The following is a 24,073-nucleotide window of genomic DNA, read 5'->3' on the forward strand; positions in this document are numbered from 1 at the left end:
GGCACAGAATTCAGGATGGATAAACTTAAAAAATGTTTATTTTAAAAAAACCCACTAACTTGCCCTAGCTGGTTTGACTCAGTGGATAGAGCATAGGCCTGCGGACTGAAGGGTCCCAGGTTTGATTCTGGTCAAGGGCACATGCTCAGGTTGCGGGCTCCATCCCCAATAGAGGGTGTGCAGGAGGCAGCCAATCAATGATTCTTCTCTCATCATTGATGTTTCTATCTCTCTCTCTCTCCCTCTCTCTTTAAAATCAATTTAAAAAATTTTAATAAAAACTATGAGGGTTGAGGGGTGCCCTTTATTATATCCACTTGAATCCCCAAACTATTAACTCATTGAAGCCTAATACAAATTCCATTAGGAAAGTATTCTCCTCCTCCCAGATGAGAAAACTGGTAGTTCTCATGTGGCCACTCCATTGAAGGATAAATATTTGCTCTCGGTTCAGGGTCAGATGAAATTAAAGCACTAAGGGTGTTTGCAAACTTAAAGGCCATAGGGTGGTGGTTCCGGCTTTGACATTCACTGGCAGCAGAACCTCGATCAAGTACTTTCTGACTTCTGGTTCCTTTCTCAGTAAGGTGAGGATTGGCTGTTTATTTCTGTTCCAAGGTTCCGTAACTGTGAATCCATGATGACTAGCCATTGACTGTTTCCCCCGGCTTCCCTTTCGTCACCGAGGGCTTTTGATGCTGACTTTTCCTCTAATTGAGCTAGGCCCAGTCCCTGGGGGACCCAGGGTGTTTGAAACTCCCGGTTGTTTGATGGGCTCTGCCTTCTGAAGTTTGCGCTCAGCTGCCTTTGGTTGCCACAGCAACAAAACATGCCCACGCTTCCCTTTCGAGAGTGATAACTGCTGATCTGCTGTCAGACTGTTATACACGGGGTTCCACCCAGGCCCAGCTGCCCCGCAGCTTTTCCTTGCTTCCCCACAAGGGCCAGCAGACAGGGGAAGAAGCTCCCAGTCATTCCTCGGGAGTTGTGGGGGCTCAAGTAAAACCATGCAGATACTTTCCTGGGAAAAGTGCACAGGGCCGCATTAGGAAGAGAAATCTCAAGAGATCCAGGCTCAGCAGTAAGAGCCTGATACAGAGCAGTGAGTCCAGCCATTGCAAAGCCTGTCCTTTGGTTGATACCACGGAATTGAGTTTAGTCACCAGGTTATGGGGTTGATGGTGACCTTGAGGCAGGCCTTCACTAGGAGGAGTTTCATCTGATTCTGAAACCCGTGGTTTAACACCAGAACAAAGCAAAATAGCAAAGAACAGGAAATGGAAAAAACAGTTTGTGTCGTGGAAACTCCCTTTTGTTCACCTGCATTCTTCCAAAACAGCAAAGGAGCCCAGATACTTACCCTTCTGGGGGGTATCCCCAGGTGGTGCATCTCCTGGAAGGAGGTTGTCAATACACTTGATACCCCAGTTCTGTTTTAAAAAAATTCTTTATTGTTGAAAGTATTACCTATGTAATACTTTTTTCCCCCTCTTGACCTCTCCCCACCAACTCCTGCCCCCAGCACAGGCCCTCACCCCCCTACTGTCTGTGTCCATTGGTTATGCTTATATGCATGTATACAAGTCCTTTGGTTGATCGCTTACCCACCACCCGCCCACCCTCACCTGGATACCCCAGTTCTTTTGAAGAATGTTCTCAAGGTATCATTTAGGGAAGGAAGTTGAGGTTGTGTTTCCCCACCTTCAAGACAAGATAACTCACTCTCTTTTGCATTTTCTGAAAAAAGAAACTGCAGTGGAGCCAGGAAGTAAGGACAGAGCAGGGCCAGGATGTGAACCGGTGCTAGGGACACCTGCACTTAGAGTGCAGGGACAGCTCCTCCGTAAGGAGGAACAGAGATGGGTGTTGGCTCTGGACAAGGAGGACAAGAGGGCTAAAACAAGTACAGGTTTTGAAAGTGCAAAAGGATGGGCATGTCAGTGTGTACCAGAAGGAAAGGGGACAGCAGCCAGGATAAGAAAGACTCCTGTCCTTCTGACCCTTGCCCTCACAAGATCTGCCACCACTCACAACCAGCAGACACTTCCTCACTTAGGTGGGGGAGGGTGGCTGTGGCCCTTGGTGGCATTGTTCCCAGAATGAAAAATGTGGGTGTTGGCAACCATATCAAAGACCTTGAATTGTTCAGAAACCCTTTTCCCTCTGATCACCAGACCAGAGTCCAACGGCCTTTCAAGGCCTCTGGAAACTTTGGAACAATAGACTTGGCCCCCTGCCTATCTGTTCGCATGGCTTTCTGAAAAATGTAAGTGGGCCCCCAGCTAGCTGTGCTCCAGACCCATCACCATCCTGCCAACTTCCTTCAAGTTGATTCTCACAAGTTAAAGTTGGTGCTAAAGTGAGCACCAGTGGGGACATTCTACTCTTGGAAGGCAAACTAGAATTAGGCGAGGGAAGGACTAGTACATGTCCCAGCACAAAATTAAAGGGGGTGCCAAAAAACTCAGTAATCACAATAAACAATGTTTTCATGCAATCTTTAACATTTTTTGATATTTCGTTTACTGTGGATTATTTTGCATTAATTTTGATTTATGAAACAATGATATAAAAATATTGTTTATCTTGACTACTGAATTTTTGATGCCTCCTTAAAGTTTGCATCTGATGTGAGTGCCTCACTTGAGAATTGGTGTTGTTCTCAAACATTCAGAAATAGGAGACATGAAAAAGGTCCCTGAGGATTAACCAGGAAGGAGATGAGGGTCCTCCAGAGGTGGGGAAAGGACAGCCCAGATAGCCCAGGCCGTGTTTCGTCTACATATTGAAATTTTGGGTGGAGATGTGAGAAAAGTCAGGTTTGCCACAGGCTCTAGATACCTAACAGTTCTGCTAGGGAATGCAACTGAAAAGCCACCTCCAAGAGCCCCAGTCTGCCCATCTAAAATCTTGCACAGGGAGGCTGGGGAGTGTGCTAGCAGTAAGCTATTGCCTAGTTGGTATTTTCTTAAAAGGATTAGAATGGCTCCTTTTCCTAAGGGTCACAGCTGGTATGCCATCAGCAGAGTGGTCAGTCCTTTGGCTCTTGACATCATTTTGGTTTTAAAGAACCTTCCATTAAAATACAACCATCTCTGTGGGAAACCATTATCAGCAGAGATCTTACATAGCAGAGACCTACCCATTAATGAATTAGTTAATTAATTCAGCAAACATTTAGTGAGTACCACACACCTGAGAAGAATAGGATCGACCCTGCCTAGTTTAATGGGAGTGAAAGATAGAAATGGCAACGCAGTGGACTAAGGTCAGGATAAAGACCAGGGCAGAATGGTGGAAGGGCCCCTCATTCAATTTAGATTCCTTTCCAAGCAGATCTGCAACTAAGGGAGAGCAAGACTCGGGGTAGGCTCCTGCTTGGGATTGCTAGAAAGAGGGGAAGAAAGGAACAGAGAGAATTTTCAAAACACTCCTCACCCGTGTCTCAGATTTGCCGGGGCCAATGCAGGACTGGAGGAGGAAGCCAGCTGTCTGTTTTGATTCAAGGACTTCCGGTTGCACAACTCCAGGGGTGCCATTCTCATGGAATACAATGTAGGCTCAGTGCCATTGGACAGGATTTGGAGGGTTCTCTCCTGGCACAGTGAAGACTATCTCTAAGAAAGGGGTGAGTTTACCCCTTAAAGGTCTATGGCTGTGCATCTTGGGGACCCATGCACACGGAATCCTGACCCTGGTGGGGTGGGATGGGAAGAGGAGCCCAGAGGGCCCACACCTCTGGGATTTCTGCCCAGGGCTGGCCTGACACATGGGAGTCTGTTCGGCTTGGTGGCTCTGCCCAGCTTCTCCTGTGAGAAAGGGGCTGTGACCCCAGCAGGGTAGCCTCCCTGGGAGAGCAAAACCACAGGTGCTGTCTCAGATGTGCTTCCCAGGGGAGGTGGTTCGAGAGCTAATCATTGATGCAGCAGCCTGGGAAATGACAAGAAAGGGGAGGAGAGGGATGTGTCTGGATCCTGAGCCCTCTCACTCTCTTTATAAATGATCAACATAGGAACATTGATTCAGGGCTTTTAAACACATCAGTCTATTTGTTTTTCATGACAACTCTGTTATTACCATTTTCCAGCTGAGGAAATTGAATCCTGAGAGATGACATAACTTCCGTAGAACAGTCAGTAAATGGAAAAGTTAGGACTTTGACCATGACATCGGTTCCTCATTCCCTGAGCTGAAATGAGAATAGCAGCACCCAAAGGGTTGTGCTAAGGATTAGGTCTGATGCTGTGTTCAGAGCAGTTCTGAGAGCAGTGCTAGCCAAGAGAAATATACACAGGAGACTCATGTGTAATTGAACCCAGTCACCCTATTAAGAACAATAAAAGAAAGACGTGAGATTAACTTTAGTAATATGATCTATTCCACACAATGTATACAAAGGCTATCCATTTACTATATAAGCCATATTTTAAAATAGTTTTCACATTTTAAAAATATTAATGAGATATTTTATATTCTTTTTTTTTCATACTAAGTCTTCGCAGCCCTGTGTGTATTTTGCACTTACTATCTATCTCAGTTTGGATTAGCACCTTTCAGGTGTCCAGTAACCCCAGTGGCCAGTGGCTTCTGTCCGGGCCGTGTAGGTTTAGAGTGCTCAAGCACAGGCCCTGGGCAGTAGGGTTCACTACTACAGTGGTGGTTGTTCCACGGCCCCGGGTCCCAGGCAGGTGGCAGCTCCTGAGCTCACACCCTCATGCTTTCCTCTTGTTTTTCCCTGCCTACTGCCTTCACCACAGGAGGTTATGGGGCTGACTCTAAGGAGGCAGACACTCTGGCTTGCTTCCCACCAGCAGCCAGCCTTAATGTGACGCTCCTCATGCCTTAGTTTTTCTGTCTGCTAATGGTGAGCGCTTACACTTCGCCAACCTAATTATATGGACTCAATCTTAATGTAATTAGCATGTCTGTTGGGGCTCCCCAGAGGTGGGAGGACATATTTTGGGTGAGGAAGATTCAGAAAACACCTCTCTGAGTCAGGAGGAAAGGCATTGCCACATCCTGGCTCCCGGTTGAGGAGGAGGGAGGCTCCAGGAGCCACAGTGGAAGGTGGTAATTAGGGAGGCATCTCCAGGACCCCAGCAAGGAGTCTCTGAAGAGCTTATGAGGTTTCACACACCCCCCCCCCCTGCTTTTTTAATTTCAAGAGTTTGGGAGCACCTGGAGCCTGGAAGGAGGGTCTGCCCTTTGGTGGGAATTGCCTGTTCCTCCCCACCTCCCCACCCCTGACCCAAACTCCACCCCCATCCCTACTGCCAGTCTCCCTTGCCCAAATGCAGAAGCAAAACCCTCTCTTCAAAGAGTTATGTCAGGAGGGCTAACCAGCCATTTCTGCTCAGCTGCTGGCTCAGGCTAATTGCTGCCAGGCTACGCTGCTTCTCTGTCCGGAGCTCCTCCAAGACTTGGCTTTGCCCTCCCATGTTTCTCAAGAACCCAGCTATATTGTTGGGGTTGCCCTAACAAAGCACCACCAACTGCATGGCTTAGAACAACAGAAATGTAATGTCTCACAGTCGGGGGGCTGGAAGTCAGAAATCCAGGTGAGTTGATTTCTTCTAAGAGCCGTGAGGGAAAGATCTATTCCAGGCCTTTCTCCTAGCTTCTGGTAGCATCTGGAGTTCCTTGGCTTGTAAAGCATGTACTTTCTGTGTCTGCGCATTGTTTTCACTTTGTATTTCTGTCTCTGGGTCCACAAGTCCCTTTTTATAAGGACTTCAGGCAAGTTGGATTAATGACCTCATTTAACTTGATTACCTTGTTAAAGACCATATCCTATATAATAAAAGGGTGATATGCAATTTGACCAAACAGTGGAATGACCGGTCGCTATGATGCACACTGACCACCAGGGGGCAGATGCTCAATGCAGGAGCTGCCCCCTGGCGGTCAGTGCACTCCCACAGGGGGTACGCCGCTCAGCCACAAGCTGGGCTGACAGCTGGCAAGCACAGCAGCCCGACTCCCCAGCAGCACTAAGGATGTCTGACTGGGCCTAAGCTGTCAGTCGGACATCCCTCAAGGGCTCCTGGACTGCGAAAGGGCACAGGCCAGGCTGAGAGGACCCCCTCTGCCCCCCAGTGCACAAATGTCATGCACCAGGCCTCTAGTGTTCAAATAAGGTCACATGCTGAGGAACAGGGGGTTAGGACTCAAGTGTGTGAATTTTGGTGGGACACAATTCAACCCATCACAGCCTAAGCTCCCTTGGCAGGTTTTAGGCATTTGCTCTCATGTCTGGTAATCCAGGAGGTGGTTGAGACTCAGCCTTCCAGGGCCAGTGACCACATCTTCAAGTGTACAGTGTATCCGATGGAGCTGCCAGCGTAATTACCGGTGATTACCAAGCCAGCTCACATAAACTCAGAATTTCCTGGGGCTGCAGGCAATACAATGACCAGCAAAAGTCAGCCTCCACGTTTCAGGAAATGTAATCCAACAGGAGAAATAAAACATTAACCAGATAATAAAATACTGGGCCTGAAAGCACAAATAATAAAGCCATAGAAGAGGGAATGCTTTCTTGTGGTTGAGAGATTAAGTGAAAGATTCGTGCAGATTAGCTTTGAATGGTCCTTCTGATCCCAGAGGTAAAGATGAGAAAGGCTGGGCATTTCCCGGGGTTAGGGTCAGGGTTAGGGTAAGGGAGAGGTGAGCATGCATTCCAGGGGAAGGCCAGGTCGCTTGGCTAGTTCAGAGATGCGGGAGATGGCTGGAGGCAGAAGAATGAGCAAAAGGTGGGCAAGCAGGAAAAAGCCTAATTGTGATGGGCTTTCCCCACCAGGCCATGGGGACACATTGAGAATTTTCTAGCAGGAGAACAACATAAGCAAATCATTAGGGATACTAATTTTGTTGGTAAGAATGGGCCGGGCAGAGTTAAGGAGGTGAGTGGGGAAGATAGGACACATAGGAGGCTTTGGTAGTTGTTCAAAGGTGAGGGAAAGGCCTGAGTTAGGGCAGCTGCTATTGAAATAGAAGGGAAAGGGGGGTGGGAAAGTATTTGGGAAGAAAGCCCACAGAACTGATAACAGCTAGGTGTGAAAGGAGAGGAACGCAAAGACAAACTGGTTTCAGGTTTTCAAGTCTGGGCAGTTGGGAGGGTGGGTGCTATTAAAAGAAGGGAACAGGGAAGTGCAGGGTGTGGCTGTGCAGTCCTGGCACTCCCTGCAGAGAGGAGAGGCTGGGTCCTCCCCTTCCTCCCACCTCCCTTTGATGGCCAAGAGCAGGCGTGGCCTCCCCTGACTCCTATCTCATTTCTTTTTTTCCTTAGAAGCTGTATCTTGGTCATTTAAGGCACATGGTTGTTTCAAGGGTGTTCTTGATGTCACAATGAAGAAATGAGAAAAGTGAGAGACCTTAAAGCAGTGTCATGGAGACAAGCAAAAGTGAGGCAATTGCAATGCTGTAAAATATATTTCTGAGAATGTCATCTTAGACAAAGCTGAGATTTACGCCCCCAGACACCTGTGACAACAGCACCCCTCCTTTTGGGTCAAAATAGATACCTCTATTTAGTGCTTGGTTCTCTCATGCTGACATGCATAAGACACAACTTTTATCTCCTATGAGAGCCTCTGATCTCCTCGGTGTGAAGGCTCTGGGCATGTGAGTGTTGTGTTCCCTGCTTGGCAACTCTTCCTCCCTATCCTGTCCCAGGCTTCTCTCACTGCAGGAGCTTTGGAACCCTCTGCTAGCGAGTTCCAGGGCCTGTTGTCTAATCAGGCAGAAACTCTGATGTGGGCGAGGTGATTTCACCAGCATAATTGGGAACTGACCATCACCAATAAAGCTCAATATGCCAGAAACAACGTTTAGCTAGAGCTATCTTCTTTGTGATCTGTTATCTCCGAGGGCTCAGAGGAGGCAGTCTGAGTAAGAGATGATGCTTTGGTCCCTTCAACACATGTTTCTGGACAGGGCTCACACAGGAAAACATCTGGAAATGTCCTGAGGTCTAATGTGAGGGAACACAATGTAGAGATGCAGAGAGTCAGATTACAGTGGGATGGTGAGTCATAGAAGGCTGTGATATCACCTCCTCTGGTCTCATCATCTGCCACTTCAGAAAATAATTTAAATTCCACCAGAAACAATCCAAATGCACAACACTGGGGCATTGGCTTAAACCATTATCTTTTATCCATACACTGAAACACACTACAACTATCAAAAGGCAGTGGTAGAAGTGGCTCTACTGAGGTGGACAGATGTTTGTGATCTATTGTTGATATCTAGTTTTCTTTTGCGTGGTTGAAAAGCATACATATATTAAAGGTTGAAAGTGTTATGTCCTAGTTGTATTATGGGTAACTTTTCTCTCTTTATTTCTGCAATAAAAATATATTACTTATGAAAATTTAAATTTAATAAGTATTTTTTGGATTTTTAAAAATTGGGTGACATCGGTGAATAACGTTATACAAATTTCAGCTATACGACATTATAATTTGATGTCTATATACACGATAGCACGCTCACCACTAAAAGTCTAGTTTCCATCCATGACCATATACTATTTAGGGAAATGCAAATCAAAACCACAATGAGATATCACCTCAAGCCTGTTACAATGGCTATTATGAAAAAGACACCAAACCAATAGAATATTGAATGTCAACTGTAACTGAAAAAAAACTTTTGAAGACAAAAAATAACAAGTGAATAAAATTATTTAACAATAACATAGGCCCTCAGAAATACTTCTTTGGTGTTAATTGGAGAGTGGCATTAGATGACTGCCAAAGTCAGCTGCGATCCTCCCCACCCCTCTCCTCATGGCTTTCCACCACAAAGCTCCTGTCGGTGGGACTGCTCTTCTGGGCCCTGCTGGGGAGGGTGGGGCTGTGATAAGCATCGCTGCCTTCATTAGGGGAGGGCGGGGACCTTAGGCAGGTTGAGTGGCTCTTGCTCTGAAATCCCCAGTTAATGGAATCCTGTAGGAGGTAGAAATTGCCCTTCCTTTTTCTCTCCTTCTGTTTTCCAGCTGCCAGCTGCTCCTCTCATGAATAGGTTTTCTTCTGGTTCCAATTCCATGACTTTGCTTTCCAACTGCTATTGTACCCAGGCCAGCTGGTTGGCAGGGCTGGTTTTTAGGCGTATAGAGTCTTTCGGGCACACAGGGGTTAAGTGTCAAAAACAAAGTAGAAGCTCACCAGGAAATCAGGGGGCAGGGAAGGGCGATGAAGGTGGGCCTCCTTGTGTTGCCGGTCAGTTTGCTGGTCAGTCGCACCACACTGGGGTCCAGTGAGCAGGCAGGGCATTGTTCAGAACTTGCATGCAATATTCCTGCAGCAAAACTCTCAGGGCCAAAAGAATGTCCATCCAAGTGTTCCGCAGACAGCTATGCTGACTTTCGCCACTACTTGGAAGGGTTAAAATGGGTCAGATGCACCTGTTCAGCCCTGCATCGCCCTCCAAGGGGTGTCATGGCTGCCGGTGAGCGGCCTCTTGAGGCAGTTTCCACAGTGAGGAGAGTCCAGAACCATCGTGCAGCCTTAGGAAGCTGCCTGGTTGCAGGACTGCTTTGTGAGCAGTGTCTTCACACGGGGAAATGGAAAAGGGAGCCCTGGGAACACCCGGGCTTCCCAGAACCAGGGCTGCGGCCTCTGCCTTATTCTTGGCTCCTCTGCTTTCGCCTCTGCTCAGGATTAAAGCATTCTGACATACCTCATCCAGGGGCAGCCAGGAAATATGGAGCAGTGGTTACAGACTCTGCCCCGGACCTTGAGCTAATTACTTACTAGTGATTTCTCTGAGCTTCAGTTTCTTCCGAAGTAACAGGACATACTCATTGTATATGCTTTGGAGTTGTGAAATAATAGAAAGAATTTAGAGGATGGTGCTGGGAACATACTTAGCAAGCATGTAGCAACTAGTATGGGCAGGGACAGCACCCTTCCTACCAGAGCCGAGGGCAGCCTGTGCTGGATGGAGCTTGTTCTGGAGCACCTTTGGGTGTCAGGCATTCACCTGTTAGCTGCTGGACGATGGAGAGTTTCCAGAGAGGGCTGGGTGGCAAGGAGGGTAATGCTATGTACCAACAAGGATGAAGTTACTTAAATATTTAACAGTCAACTATGGCAGCATACCAGCTGAATATAAATTGCAATGTTAAGTGTTAAATATAAATTCTTATTAGTATAAATGAGTGTTAGCTAGAGGGCTTTTACGGCTAGATTTTATCTTCCCCATGTGCACACACACATACATGTACACATGTATACACACGTGTGCACATGCACACACCCCTTCTGACTTTTTAAGAGAAAAACCAGAAAGTACTCAGGAAAGGTAAGGGACCAGCAGGTGTCAGACCTGGATCGCAGATGTTTGCATGCGTTGTCTCTGGGAGCTGGCGGTGTGTGTGCCAACAGCCTGCTCAGGACAGTGGCTTTCTGATGAGTCAAAGCTCTGTTTGCTGGGCCTCATGGTCATGCTCTGCCCAGTGTGGATTCTGCAGTTCCCAGATTGCAGTGTCAGGGGCACAGGGCTAGGGTGGGGAGATGGGGAAAGACCCCGGGGCTTGGTGGCAAATCAATGAGTTCCGTATTAGTTTGCTAAGACTGCCTTAACGAAGTACTGCAGACTGGGTGGTATGAGCCACAGAAATTAATTTTCTCAGTTTATTCTGGAGACTAGAAGTTCGAGATCAAGGTGTTAGCAGCGTTGGTTCCTTCTGAGGGCCTCTCTTTTTAGCTTACAAATGGCTGTCCTATCCCTGTGTCTTCATATCTTCCCTGTGTGTGTCTGTGTCCAAATTCCTCTTCTTATAAGGATACCAGTCAGATTGGATTAGGGCCCATCCTAATGACCTCATTTTAGACCTCATCTCCAAATATGGTTAAACTGTGAGGTTCGGGGGGGGGGTGTTTAAGACTTCATCATATGAATTTTGGGGCACACATAATTCAGTCCATATCCATAACAAGCTCGTTCCTCCCAGCCTGGTGTGGTCAGTGTTGTCTGCAGGCTTTTCTCTGGGGCACCTGTAGGGTACACGCTCCTCTGAGATTTCCCGGTGTCTTCCTTTTCTCACTTCTTATTGTGAAAATATTCAAACACATGGTAGAATATATACCAACCCATCTATCCCTCACCTAAGTTCAATACCAGTTAGCACTTTGTCAAATGCCATTCATTTACGTGTGTGTGTGTGTGTTTGGCACCATTTCAAAGTTACCTCGAAATACTTCAGGATACATCTTCAAAAATAAATGAATAAACAAAAGGACCTTTTGAAAACTTAGGCATAATACCATTATCATACCTAACAATAATTGCTCCATGTTCAAATTCCTTAGACTATCACCACAATGGTTTCCTTCACTAAGATTCATTGTTGAAAATGGCTATGTCGCTTCAGCATCTTATATTTTTAATTTTAAAAACTCCCCCCTACTTTAATTTTTCATGATATTGACTTTAAAAAATGTTTTTATTGATTTCAGAGGGGAAGGGAGAGGGAGAGAGAGATAAAAACATCAATTAGGAGAGAGAATCATTGATTGGCTGCCTCCTGCACACCCCCTACTGGGGATTGAGCCTGCAACCGGGAATGGAACCAGCAACCTCTTGGTGTGGGATGATGCCCATGCAACTGAGCCACACCAGCCAGAGCAGGGAAGGGACTTTTTGACTTTGTTTTTCTCTGCCTCCTTTTACAGGCAAGATGACTTATTCTGAGTATAAAGTGTTTAAGAGCAGATTTTTAGTTCTCAAACTGTTGAGTGTCTTATGGATTTCTAGTCCTTGCTGGGAGTTAGAGCCACAAGCTGTTTCTGGACCTGGCTTACCTTTTGCTTCACTGGTTCATTTCAGCTGTATCTCAGTGTTAATCAAGAGGCATCGAAGTTGTTCTATCCACAAATGAAAATTGGAATCATGTGCTCTTTTCTGATAGTTCCCCTCTTTTACAACATAACCTTGACTTGCCAGGCCTCGATGGCCACAGAAGAAAAGAAGGGCCTAGGTTGGAGTTAAAGGGCCATTGTCACGCAAGCCCTGGTATCGTCCCAGGATTGTCTTTGGCCTCCCTCCAAATGTCAGAAGGTAACACAAAAAGGTGCGTGTGTGTGTGTGTGTTTATAGAGGTGGGGGACTCAGAGTCTGTGGGGACTCTTTTATTTTATTTATTTATTTGTTTATTTATTTTTGTGGGACCTCTTTTAAGTCCTTGTGCAACCTGCATAGGATCCTGTCCCCGCAGTGCCCAGGGCTGCTCGGCCAGCATTTGTAAGTAATGAAGGTAGAGAGTAGGGAAGGGGAATGTGTGGCCAGGGCTCAGGCCGCGGTGGGGGACTCAGAGGCTGTGGGGACTCTTTTATTTTATTTATTTATTTGTTTATTTATTTTTGTGGGACCTCTTTTAAGTCCTTGTGCAACCTGCATAGGATCCTGTCCCCGCAGTGCCCAGGGCTGCTCGGCCAGCATTTGTAAGTAATGAAGGTAGAGAGTAGGGAAGGGGAATGTGTGGCCAGGGCTCAGGCCCAACCTGTCTTCTTTTATTGTGTAAGGTACATATAACGTACACACTTTACCATTTTAAGTGACTCAGTGGCATTAAGTATTTCACATTGTTGTGCTTTCATCAGCACTATTTCATATCCAGCACTTTTTCATCATCCCTAACTGAAGGGCATAGAAGAAGCAACAGGAGACCCTCGGCTGGGCTGCTCTGGCTCACTGGAAAGCCAGAGAAAAGGGAAACTTGGAGACAAGTTCAGGGGGTTACCCCGGGACAACCTGCACTGCCCAGTTCTCCCCTGGTTGCAAGTCTCATGGGATCCCTTAAAGGTTAGGGGATACATACCTGTAGGGCAGTGGTTCTCAACCTTCTGGCCCTTTAAATACAGTTCCTCATGTAGTGACCCAACCATAAAATTATTTTCGTTGCTACTTCATAACTGTAATGTTGCTACTGTTATGAATCGTAATGTAAATATCTGATATGCAGGATGGTCTTAGGTGACCCCTGTGAAAGGGTTGTTCGACCGCCAAAGGGGTCGCAACCCACAGGTTGAGAGCCCCTGCTGTAGGGGAAGGAAAGGGAGAAGGGAATGGTAGAGGACATGCTCCCTGGGGGGAGAGCACCACATTCTACAATTTTTAAAATTGTTTTTATTGATTTTAGAGAGAGAGGAAGGGAGAGGGAGGGAGAGAAAAAACATCATTCGGGTACCTCCTGCATGCCCCCTACTGGGGATCAAACCCAAAACCTGAGCATGTACCCTGGCTGGGAATTGAACTGGTGACTTTTTGGTACATGGGACAATACTCAACCAACTGAGCCACACTGGCCAGGGATACAGTTTTTAAGGATAACCTTGTGGACCTACAGAAATTGTAGGTTGCTGAAATTTGCAATAAAATGTACCACTAGATGGCAGTATAAATAAAGTTTTAAAAACTTAACAGCTTTCTAAATTTGTATGCAGGTATCTCCTGCTTTTCCAAAGTTTGCATTAGGCCACTTTGATTTTACAGAAGACCTACATTAGTACCTGTTTTCGCTAACTGAAAGAAAGAAACCCAAAGAGGATTTTTGCTTTAACACAAAAAGGTGAAAAGGGAAAATAGGGCTCAGCATTTGTTTTGCAGCGAGTCCTCACAGAGACAGTGCACATCCAGAGCAGCAGCAGTAGCCCAGCCAAACTGCTTCCCAGGGACTACACTCAGCATCTCAGCACCAAGACCCATAGCTTTGAACTGTATCTGTGAGCATCTGTGCTTAAAATTTTTTTAAATGTATTTATTGATTTGAGAGAGAGAGAGAGAGATCAATTTGTTGTTCCACTTATTTCTGCATCATTGATTGATTCATGTATGTGCCCTGACCGGAGATCGAACCCAGACCCTTGGCGTATCGGGAGGACTCTCTAACCAACTGAGCCACCTGGCCAGTGCCAACATGTGTACTTTATCTTGGTTTATTTTGTGTATTGTTAGCAAGATGTGTCCTAAGGTAACTGCTTTGTTTTATGCCATTTTAGCTTACAAAGGTTTCACAGGAAGGCTTTACTTTTGAATAGTGGGAGAAAATTTGTAGTAAATTATGCTCTAGGAAAGCACCTTTGTCATTTTCATCACTTCATCACGTGATCAGAGCCACTGTTATTTAACTCAAAATGGGTTTCAATCACCTAGAAGAGAATTCACAAGTTTTTCAAGGTCAAAAGACCTGAAAAGTATAAGGGTTTTTTGTTTGTTTGTTTGTTTTTAATAAAAAAAGCTTCTTCAAAAATTTTAGAAATTCCTCCTTAGGAGGAAGCCAAAGATGTAAGTAAATGTTTAAACTTGGGAAGCTGGATCAGCAAGATAACATCACACCCTCTTACTTCCAGGATTCTTTCAATTCATTATCTTGGTTTGGCTAAGACTCAGCCTTTAGTCCATAATTGTAAATACAGTTGTCAATTTAGTCCTTGGGGAAATTTCTTTCAGTTAATGTCAGAGGAAAAGCCAGTATTTAAGTGATTTGGGGAGCTGGGATTGACCCACAGGTTGGTTTGACAACTGAGACCCTGGGCCTTTGAACTTATGGTTGAGATAATGAAATAGATTTCCCCCATCAGAAGGGAATTCCCAGCTTTTTCTTTGGGAGAGTGAGTGGCAGGCCGTCAGAGGTGAGGGAAATGCATTTCCTCATCTCAGTTCACCAAGATTTGACTCTCACAGGATGAATTTTAATGATTTAATCCATGGTCGGCAAATTGTGGCTCGCGAGCCACATGCGGCTCTTTGGCCCCTTGAGTGTGGCTCTTCCTAAGCCTTAGGAGTACCCTAATTAAGTTAATAACGATGTACCTACCTATATAGTTTAAGTTTAAAAAATTTGGCTCTCAAAAGAAATTTCAATCGTTGTTCTGTGATATTAGGCTCTTTTGACTAATGAATTTGCCGACCACTGCCGGTATCCTGCCCAGGGGAGAGAATTAATGTCTTATTTTAGAAAAGGCTGTGCATGTGTACCTGGATGCTAAGTATTCTCAAAATAGAAAACTGACTTAGAAATAGATTCTTTCTTTCTTTTACTCTAGCTATCATATGCAAATTATTAGTCTCTTCTAGAAGGATCATTGGAAACCAGCCAGCATCAAAGAAATGGAATCCAGCTAATCCCTTCAAGAAAATGACGTTTTAGAACTTGACTTTTGAAAGGCAAACACAGGCTGACTCCTGCCCACAGACCACCAAGAACCCAAGTGCATCTGAAAGCCATTGTCAAAGTATGGAGTGAGGACATCTATGGCTAAGACAATCCTCTGCCACCTTATGGGCAAATCACTTAGCCTCTCTGAGCCTCAGGTTGCTTATCTGTTAAATGGGCATAATAATACCTCAGAGTGCAAATGAAATAATGGATGTGAAAGCACTTGCAAGCTATACGTTGCTCTCCAAATATTGGTTATTTTCTCATGTCTGCCCACCTAACCCCACTGTTACCTCGCCCACCTCTAATAACGGAGGCTGAGAACTGAGCGTCACTGTTGTTTTCTCTCTCTTGCTCCGCACCCAGTCAGTCTTCACCTCTTCGTGTCCAACTGGGAAAGTCTCAAAACCTTTCAATGATTCTTCAAAACCTTTCAATGATTTCCCATTGTCTGCAGAAATAAGCCCAAACTTAAAGGAGCTGGAATTAAAAGCCTTTAGCCACTGAGCAACACCAGCCTGGTCTCCTATCTAAAGAACATCAGTGAGAGGTCACATAGGCGTCAAAAGGTGTTAGTGCTGCCCTACCAGAGTGGTTCATGGGTGAGGCATGGACCCATGAAACAGCGGGTCATCGTTCAATTCCCAGTCGGGGCACATGCTTGTGTTGTGGGCTCAATCCCTAGTGTGGGGCATGTAGGAGGCAGCCGATCAATTATTCTTCCTCATCATTGACGTTTCTATCTCTCTCTCCTTCTTCCGTTCACTCTGAATCAATAAAAATATATTTTTAAAAAGGTACTAGCCGAAACCTCTGGGTTCAATTCTGGTCAAGGGCACATGCCCGGGGTTGTGTGCTGGAGGCAGCTGATCAGTGATTCTCTCTCATCATTGATGTTTCTATCTCTCTCTCTCCCTCTTCCTTCCTCTCTGAAATCAATAATAATAATAATAATAATAATAATAATAAAAGGTATTAGTGCTGACCAATGCTAGATGGGAGAAGCTCTGTAGGCTATGTAGCCACATGGGTTTGCCAAAAATTTTTGCTTCCCACTCCCCAAATCTTGGCTTTGAGAAAGTCCACTTGAGACTTGCCTTCCTCTCTGTGACCATTTTAAGTGGATCTTACCCAGCTTTCTATCCATTCTAGCCTTCCCAAAGGTTCCTGTGCTCACTCTCCTGTCATGTAGCCTGTTTTGACATGATATTTAGTGACTTTTTGAGAGTATGCCACACCAGCCATGTCAACAGTCTCCCAAATTTACTCACCTCTTTCCATCTCCACTCTGACTATTCTAGTTTAAGCCACCATCTTCTCTCGCCTTGACTACTACAGTAGCCTTCCCCCAATCTCCCTGCTTTTCTCATAATAGTCCATTTTCTTTTAAAATAGCAAGTTAATTTTATCTTATTTCATTGGACAATATTATATATATCTATAATAATAAAAGAGTAACATGCAAATTGACTGAATGGCTGAATAGCGGAATGACCATCCAGACGACCACGCTATGACACTCACTGGCGCCAGGCCAGCCAAGGCGGGTGTCCCCGCCATGGCCCCATGATCACCCCACAGAGGGAGGCCCAGGCCACTGGCCAGCAGGGCAATCAATCAGGGGGGCTCCACAATCGCCCCAAAGAGAAGGCCCAGGCCACCGACCAGTGGGCTGCAGTGGGTGGGTGGGGCCTCCCTCTATGGGCGCTCAATCGTGGGGCCCTAGGACTGCAAGAGGTCACAGGCTGGGCTGAGGGACCGCCTGCCGAGTGCACAAATTTTGTGCACCGGGCCTCTAGTATGTATGTATATATATGTAATATTTAGGAAGCATGAAACAAATGAACCTATGAACCCTCCACTCAACAAAGATCTGGAACTATTGAAGTTGCCTGTACACTTTTCCTTGTTACAATCCCTCCCCACCCCCTAGAAGTAGCCACAATCTTGAGTTTGTTTTTATAATTCCTTTTCTCCTATCTTTTTAAAAAGTTAAATTTATTGGGGTTACATTGGTTAATAAGATTATGTTTCAGGTGTACAATTCTATAATACATCATCTGTGTATTGTATTGTGTGTTCACCACCCAAAGTCATACCTTTTGCTTCTACCTTTATAGTATTACCACATAGGTATTTATCACTAAAATATTAGATAGTTTAGTTTTGCTTGCTTTTGAGATTTACAAATGAAGCAATAGTGAATCTGCTGCAACTCTCCCCCTCCCCCAACGTTATATATATATAACATAATCATTTATGTTGGTGTTTGTAAATTAGGTTTATTCATTTTCATGCTTATAGTAGTATTAAATTAACTAAAAATAAATTGTGCATAATCTATTATTTATTTATCTATTCTCTGTTGATATTTGTGTTTTCCATTTTCATGCCTGTGTTTTGCAAGAGTTTCTCCAGCCTATATCCTTAGGAATAGAATTGATGAATTTAGTGTTGCTAATGTTCAATTTTACAAGATAATGCCAAATTGTTTTTCAAAGAGATCATACTAATTTTTATTCTTACTGATAATACTAAGAAATTCCATTTCTGTACAACCATACCAATGCTTAATATTTTTAGACTTATAGTCATACTAGTATAATGGGTAATATTATCATTGTGCAATAAACTGACATTTTTTGATTACTAATGAAGTTGAGTATCTTTTCATGTTTGTCATTTGTGTTTCCTTTTCTTGTAAATTCTGTACATAACTTTCAGTCATTTTTTCCTTTTTTTTGGCTCTTAAGAAATTGATTTTTAAGTGTTTATTATATTACTTTGTATTGTTATCCTTTATCAGTAATATATTTAGCATATACCTTCTCCCAATTTGTGGCTTTTAGTTTTTGTTTTATAGAATATTTTGATGAACATAAATTTTTTATTTGAATCTAGTTGAATTGATCAATTATTTCCTTTATGATATTGTTTCGCTCAATAAGTCCTTTCCTTTTCTGAGATTATATTTTCTTTTAAAATTTAAAATTCTGCCTTTCACAGTTAAATCTTTAATTCATTTGGAGTAGGTTTTTGTGTACAATGTGAGGTAGATATTTAATTTTCTTTTTTCCCCCCCAAGTAGATAACCGTGAAGAACTGTGAAGAGTTTGATAGTTTATCCTACTTGCAAACTAAGAAGCTAGCCTGCCAGTCTATGGATGCTGGCAGAACACAAGACCCCCAGGCCAGCACAGCGAGCAGCAAGCTGCTGTTGGTTCCCTTGCCACATTCTCAGAGACCCTACAAGAAGAGGGCTGCCTGGCGCCTGCATTGCACATGGTTGCATTATAGGAGAGGAACACTGAGCTAAGGGACCCTGAATCTTTTATAATGAGCAATGAGCCAGTCTGATCTTTGCCTGAGAGAGACACATTCTCTTTATTACAGAACAATGAACAAATCTACTCTTTGCTCTGGAGGGAGAGCTTGTTTCTCCTTGCCCAGGCTGCTTGCTACCTAAAGAGTCTTGAAAACAGCCGGGAGTAGAGGAAGTCCGTGTTTCTGCTCATAAGATGTTCAGAAACAGAAGAGGCTCAGACTTTGTTGACCTTATTTGGTGAGATCTACGTTGCTTCCTCCTGACAAGATGTGTGTTTGTGCTGCCAACTACCGGGCTCTAGCAAGCTCTTTAATTTTTTTTTAAAAAATATGTAACATCTATGGAGCATGTAAGATCGAATTCTAGACTTTAGGGAACCAAATCCATGGGTTAAAAATTTCAGGAGTGACTATTCCTCTTTTTCTTTATTTTTTCCCCCTCCATCTAGAGCCAGTGTGGAGATAAGAATTCTCGATACACTTCTTTTGTTGCTAGCATGAATGTTTATCCTGGGTCACCCTTGTCTGAGGTTAGGGCTCTCTTCAAGTGTCCAGGTTTAGGGTGGATTCTCCAATTTAGCTCATCCAGTTCCAATGGCCCAAGGCTGCCTCCCATTCCGGACTCTGTATGGAAATGCCTTCAGGCACGCCCAGTGTTTGCATTTGCTTACACTTCACACTCAGTTTCCACTCTTCTTTTTCTTTTTTACGCCCATTGGGATTTCTCTGATTTTGCTGCAAGCTAAGCCGTGTATTAAAAAAACCAGTGCACTGTAATTATCTAAGATCTAGTCGTATTGTATAAGGAAGGCTTTTTGGAATATCTAGTTCATACGGCTACAAGCAGAAGCCAAGAGTAATCTTTTAAAAATGTAAAATAATTTTCATGGCTCTTCTCTTAAGGCTCTCAAATGGCTTTTTCTCACACTTAAAAAATGTGCCAACCATCTTGGCCTCCAAAGCGCAGAGCTGTTCACATCACCTGCCTCTGCGTCTGGCTGCCCCTCAAGTGTGCTGGTCTTTTTCCTGCGTGAGAGCCTTTACACTGGTGCTCGTGTGTGGCATGTTCTTCCCCACTTCTTCACCTGGCTGGCTCATTCTTCTCATGCTCATTTAAGTGCCACCTTTTCATAGCAGCTTTCCTTGACTAGCCTTCCCGTTTTTTCCCATTATCACCATTTTGATTCTGTCCAAGGTACCTAGTGCGTATTAGCTGACACCTTCCTGTTCATTGTCTCTTTTCCTACTAGAACCCAAGGACTTGTTTAGGTTCAAGGGACCTTGCTTATCTGGTTTACCACCGTCTTCTCAGGGTTTAGAACAGTCCCTGGCACACAGTAGGGACTTGATACTTGTTTGTTGAGTGACTAGAACTGAACCTGGATTACTTAGTCTCTTTAGACGGGACCTAGGTTCTCCAGGCCCGCTACTTCCTATTATGTCCCCAACCCAGCCTGCTTCGCTTTGTTGTTATTTACCAATCTGGCCCCACAGGCATTTAAATTTTTAATCCCTGATCATAAATGTCACTCTAATTATCATCAGCATTTTGAGAGCAGAGGCTGTGTTTTATGTTTTCTTTCTTTCTTCTTTTCTGGCTTCAATGCCTTGCATATAGTAGGAGGGGAAGGATTTAACAGTCATTGAGTATCTCCTACCTGTCAAGCACAACACCACCACTATAATTTATATCCTCAAAACACCACTATGGGGCCAGGTATTATTATTTATGTCCATTTTATAGACAAGGACACTGAGATTTAGAGTTGTTCAGAGTCATATAGTAAATGAAAGATCTGGCATTGGAACCCACCCAACAACACGTACTCAGGATGAACTGCTGACAAAGGGTGGCTCATGTCTGAGGAACAGGTGACTGCTTTCAATGTGCAAAGTAAAGATCGAGCAATTAATTCAATATTTCAGGTCAAGCTTTACTTGGATCACCTGACTTTTTACTTACCAATTTTATTCCAATGAGTATATGAAGATTTAGCTTGAGGCATGTCTGTCTATATTTGGTTAGAAGAGGCTTTGGAGATGCTAATCATGTCTTCTAAGGGTCCTCTATATCTAATAAATGTCTGTGGGTAGCACATATTATGGAATCTGATAACAAGATTTTTTTGAAGATACCTATTTCAGTCAATTCATCACCTGTGGGTGACCACTTTGTAAGTTATATAAATGTCTAATCAGGGGATCGTACACCTGAAACAAATATAATATGGTAATTGAAAAAGAAAAAGAAGAAATAAATGAAAAATTCAGTAAAAAAATCATCACCTGCCCCTGGATTACTGGACAAAGACAGACACTGAATGCACTGAATGTGTGCCATGCAGCCAAGCAATCTTTAAAATAACAAAATCTTATTTTTATTTTTTTTTTTACAGAAATTCAGGTATTCCAACAAATTTCTTTACATTTCCTGGACCTTAAAAAATTACACACAACTTTTGGACGCAATACAATGGAACAGAATGAGAAAGGGAGTCACTTTATTTTTTAAAAAAAGATAAAAACATACTTCTTATACGTAACATTTAGTGATTTACACGTGTATTACCTATGTACAAATGGTACATCATCACTGACTGATTTTCAGAGCACTGTGGTATGTATGCTAAATTACACTTAGGTTTTATGGGAAAAAACGTTTAACAAAACATTTGCATGTAGATAGAAAACACTTTTTCAATTTTGTAAACACCACTATTAGTGATGAGAAACTCCCAATGGAATCTGTAATTTACATGGGTTAGAGAGAACCAACACCTTTTACTTTATTGCAGATAAAGTAGAGAGGTACTTCCCTTTAAATAAAAGATGAATTCTTGAAAAGTTGTGTGTAATTACGTTTAGTAAGTAGGGTGTTTTGAATGCACCGGGAGAGCTAATAGTTAAAAGAAAAGTAACTCCCAGAATGGCTACTTTACAGATAAAAAGTATTCCCTAAATTTAGTTCTTTAGAAAACCCATATCTTTGTGAATTGGGTTTCACTGATTTGAGCATACTTGTAACATACTCTTAGCCATTTGAAACATAATCTTGTTTATGGTGAAAAGATGGCTACTGGCTGAAATATTTGTCAAAAATACGGGTGTGGCCCTAATAGAGAGAAATCAATTGTGATTTGTATCACTTCTTGTATTATCCTCAGTCGCTGCTCCAGTGACATATATGCCAATTTTATCTTAATTTTGAGTCTAAAAATGAAGGCATGGTTTCTGCTCAGGTACAGAATATGGTTTGGCTTACACTGATTATCCCTGCAGGTACAGTTTAGCTTGTGATCCTTCTCAAGCAATTGACTACTTCATTATTAAATATTTTTTCTGTTGTTGCATTTGGCAGGCTACATGGTGAGGGTGCTGGTGGGGGAAACCTGGGAGCGAAAGATTGTTGAAGACAACCGATCAGTTGTAACTACCTTCAGATGCCAACCAACTGAAAAAAATTGAGTATTTTTGAAACCAACGTTAGTAAACAAAAAGGCAATTTACTCCTACCCAGTTTCTTTGATCTGTATAAGTATATATTCATTTATTTCTAAGGCTATTAAATTATTATTTATTTCTTTAGTACCACTTACTATCATTTACTTAGAAATAGGTTTAATGGAATGATTTGTTTGTTTTTAAAACAAAAGTGAGTATGTCAGTAAGGGAAAGAAAGGAGATGGATTTCTCATGACATGTGTGGGAAAGAAATAGGAAAAAAAAAGGAGGAGATAGTTCATATGCCTATTTAGAAAGTATGTTAAATTCTTATGGATATATACTAGGAAGAATTAGAAAAAGTATTTATCTGATAGCAGCCTCTATATTATATGTGAGCATCGAAGGTGAAAATGAGCTTTCTACATTTTTCAGAGTTCCTTGATGCTGTTTCCTGAAAGGTGGGAAATTGACTATGTTTTGGGAACCTGTGATGTAGATGTACTTCCTGTAATATATAGCTTGATGGAGTCATGGTATACGTCAGAAACACTTTCTCAGTAATAACTCGTACAGACATTAAACTGAACACAGACTCGGTAAAAACTCGGTAGCATTACATCTCCTAACTGAGTGTTTGTTCCTAATTACACAGTGGAATAAATGGACAGCAGAGATGGGGAAGCCAAAGGTCATGGCCCCTAGGAAGATATTCAGAGGCATTTTCTAAGACGCTTTCTCAATAAATGATGCGTGATTAGTCTCTTGGCTACTGAGATAGAAATACTTTAGGATTGACTGCCTTTTTAAACATAATGTTAAAAGATTAAAGCTTTTTGTTTTCAGTTGGATTAAAAAAGGACAGTTTACAAACCTCAGTACATATATATTTAACATGTTAATTCTAGCATGTTTATAGTCCTCTTTCTTGAAATATTTCCTGAATATGATTTCTTATGAATGGAATTTCTGGTGAATGTATCTGATCTTATCCAATGATAGTTTCCTATGAGCTGGTGTTTAATCCATAATCACATCTCCTTTTAGAAAATCACTACCATCTCTGATCTGATTTGACCAAGTGGGTGTTTCATCCTTGTTCATATCCACCTCCAGATCCAATCTCTCCCCAGTGTCTTCTTTCTTGATGTTGATGTACAAAAGCTGTTATTCGATTTGTTTAGCTTGTGCTCATTCTAGAGAATATTGGCTTAGCAGAACTGCAGGTGGGTGGTGGGGAAGAGAAAGAGAAAAGAAAAAGAGCGTCATTTTTTAGCAAGATTTTTGTGCATATTTATCACAGAAAAACCACACTAACAAATGGTTCAAATGCATTTGTCATCAAAGAAGGCTGAAGAGGTTTCTGTTCACTAAACAAACAGCATCGTGTTCTAGCAAGCACCTCCCTCTTCCTCCCATAGCCCAGACATGTGTATTCCCTACATCTGAGTGAAGACTACAGGCTGCTTTGAAGGAGCAAGGGAGAATGAGAAATGATCCCGGGCATCACCAATTGATTGATTGATTGATTGACATAAAAAATGTCTCATTTGAGTGTTTTCCTTTTTCCTCCAAGTTTCATTTATTTATCATACAATCAACATTATAACGTTGAGGAAAGAAATGATTATAAAGATAAATCATTCACAATCCAATCACATTGAGATACCAACGATTTTACTTCCATTCCTTATCTAAGTGTGCACTTATTTTATATAGTTGGAATCATGGTATAGATGACACTGTTAACATTATATTTAAAACAATTTTCTACATTTCCACTCTCTGCATCATCAGCATCAATCTTTTAATGGCCTGCATAATATTCCATTCCATTCTCATTTCTTTTCATTGCACGATCAATCTTCCATTCTCACTATTTCACCATTGTCAGATATGTAGGTAGCTTCATTTTTTTCAATTTAATATATTTTTTATTGATTAAGATATTACATATGTGTCCTTGTCCCCACGTTACCCTCTAACTCCCCCGCCCCCACGTTGTCCGTGTCCATTGGTTAGGCCTATATGCCTGCATATAAGTCTTTTGGTTGATCTTTCCCCCTTACCGCCACCCTCCCTTACCCTCCCTCCAAAGCCCGACAGTCCAATCAATGCCTCTCCGTCTCTGGATCAGTCCTT

General features: G+C 43.0%; 1 protein-coding gene across 3 annotated transcripts in view; it reads right to left on the bottom strand.

Moving 5' to 3' along the window:
* Positions 1–20,845: 20,845 nt before the first annotated feature.
* The window catches only part of LHFPL3 (lipoma HMGIC fusion partner-like 3), a 461,462-nt gene continuing 458,234 nt past the window's right edge, over positions 20,846–24,073 (bottom strand). For all 3 annotated transcript variants that reach the window (XM_006774897.2, XM_006774899.2, XM_006774898.2), the window contains one exon: positions 20,846–23,151. In XM_006774897.2, the coding sequence (XP_006774960.1) occupies positions 23,123–23,151 (29 nt within the window). In that variant the 3' untranslated portion in view covers positions 20,846–23,122. The remainder of the gene's footprint in view (positions 23,152–24,073) is intronic.

Source organism: Myotis davidii, unplaced genomic scaffold (genome assembly GCF_000327345.1).
Source record: "Myotis davidii unplaced genomic scaffold, ASM32734v1 scaffold125, whole genome shotgun sequence".
NCBI lineage: Eukaryota > Metazoa > Chordata > Mammalia > Chiroptera > Vespertilionidae > Myotis > Myotis davidii.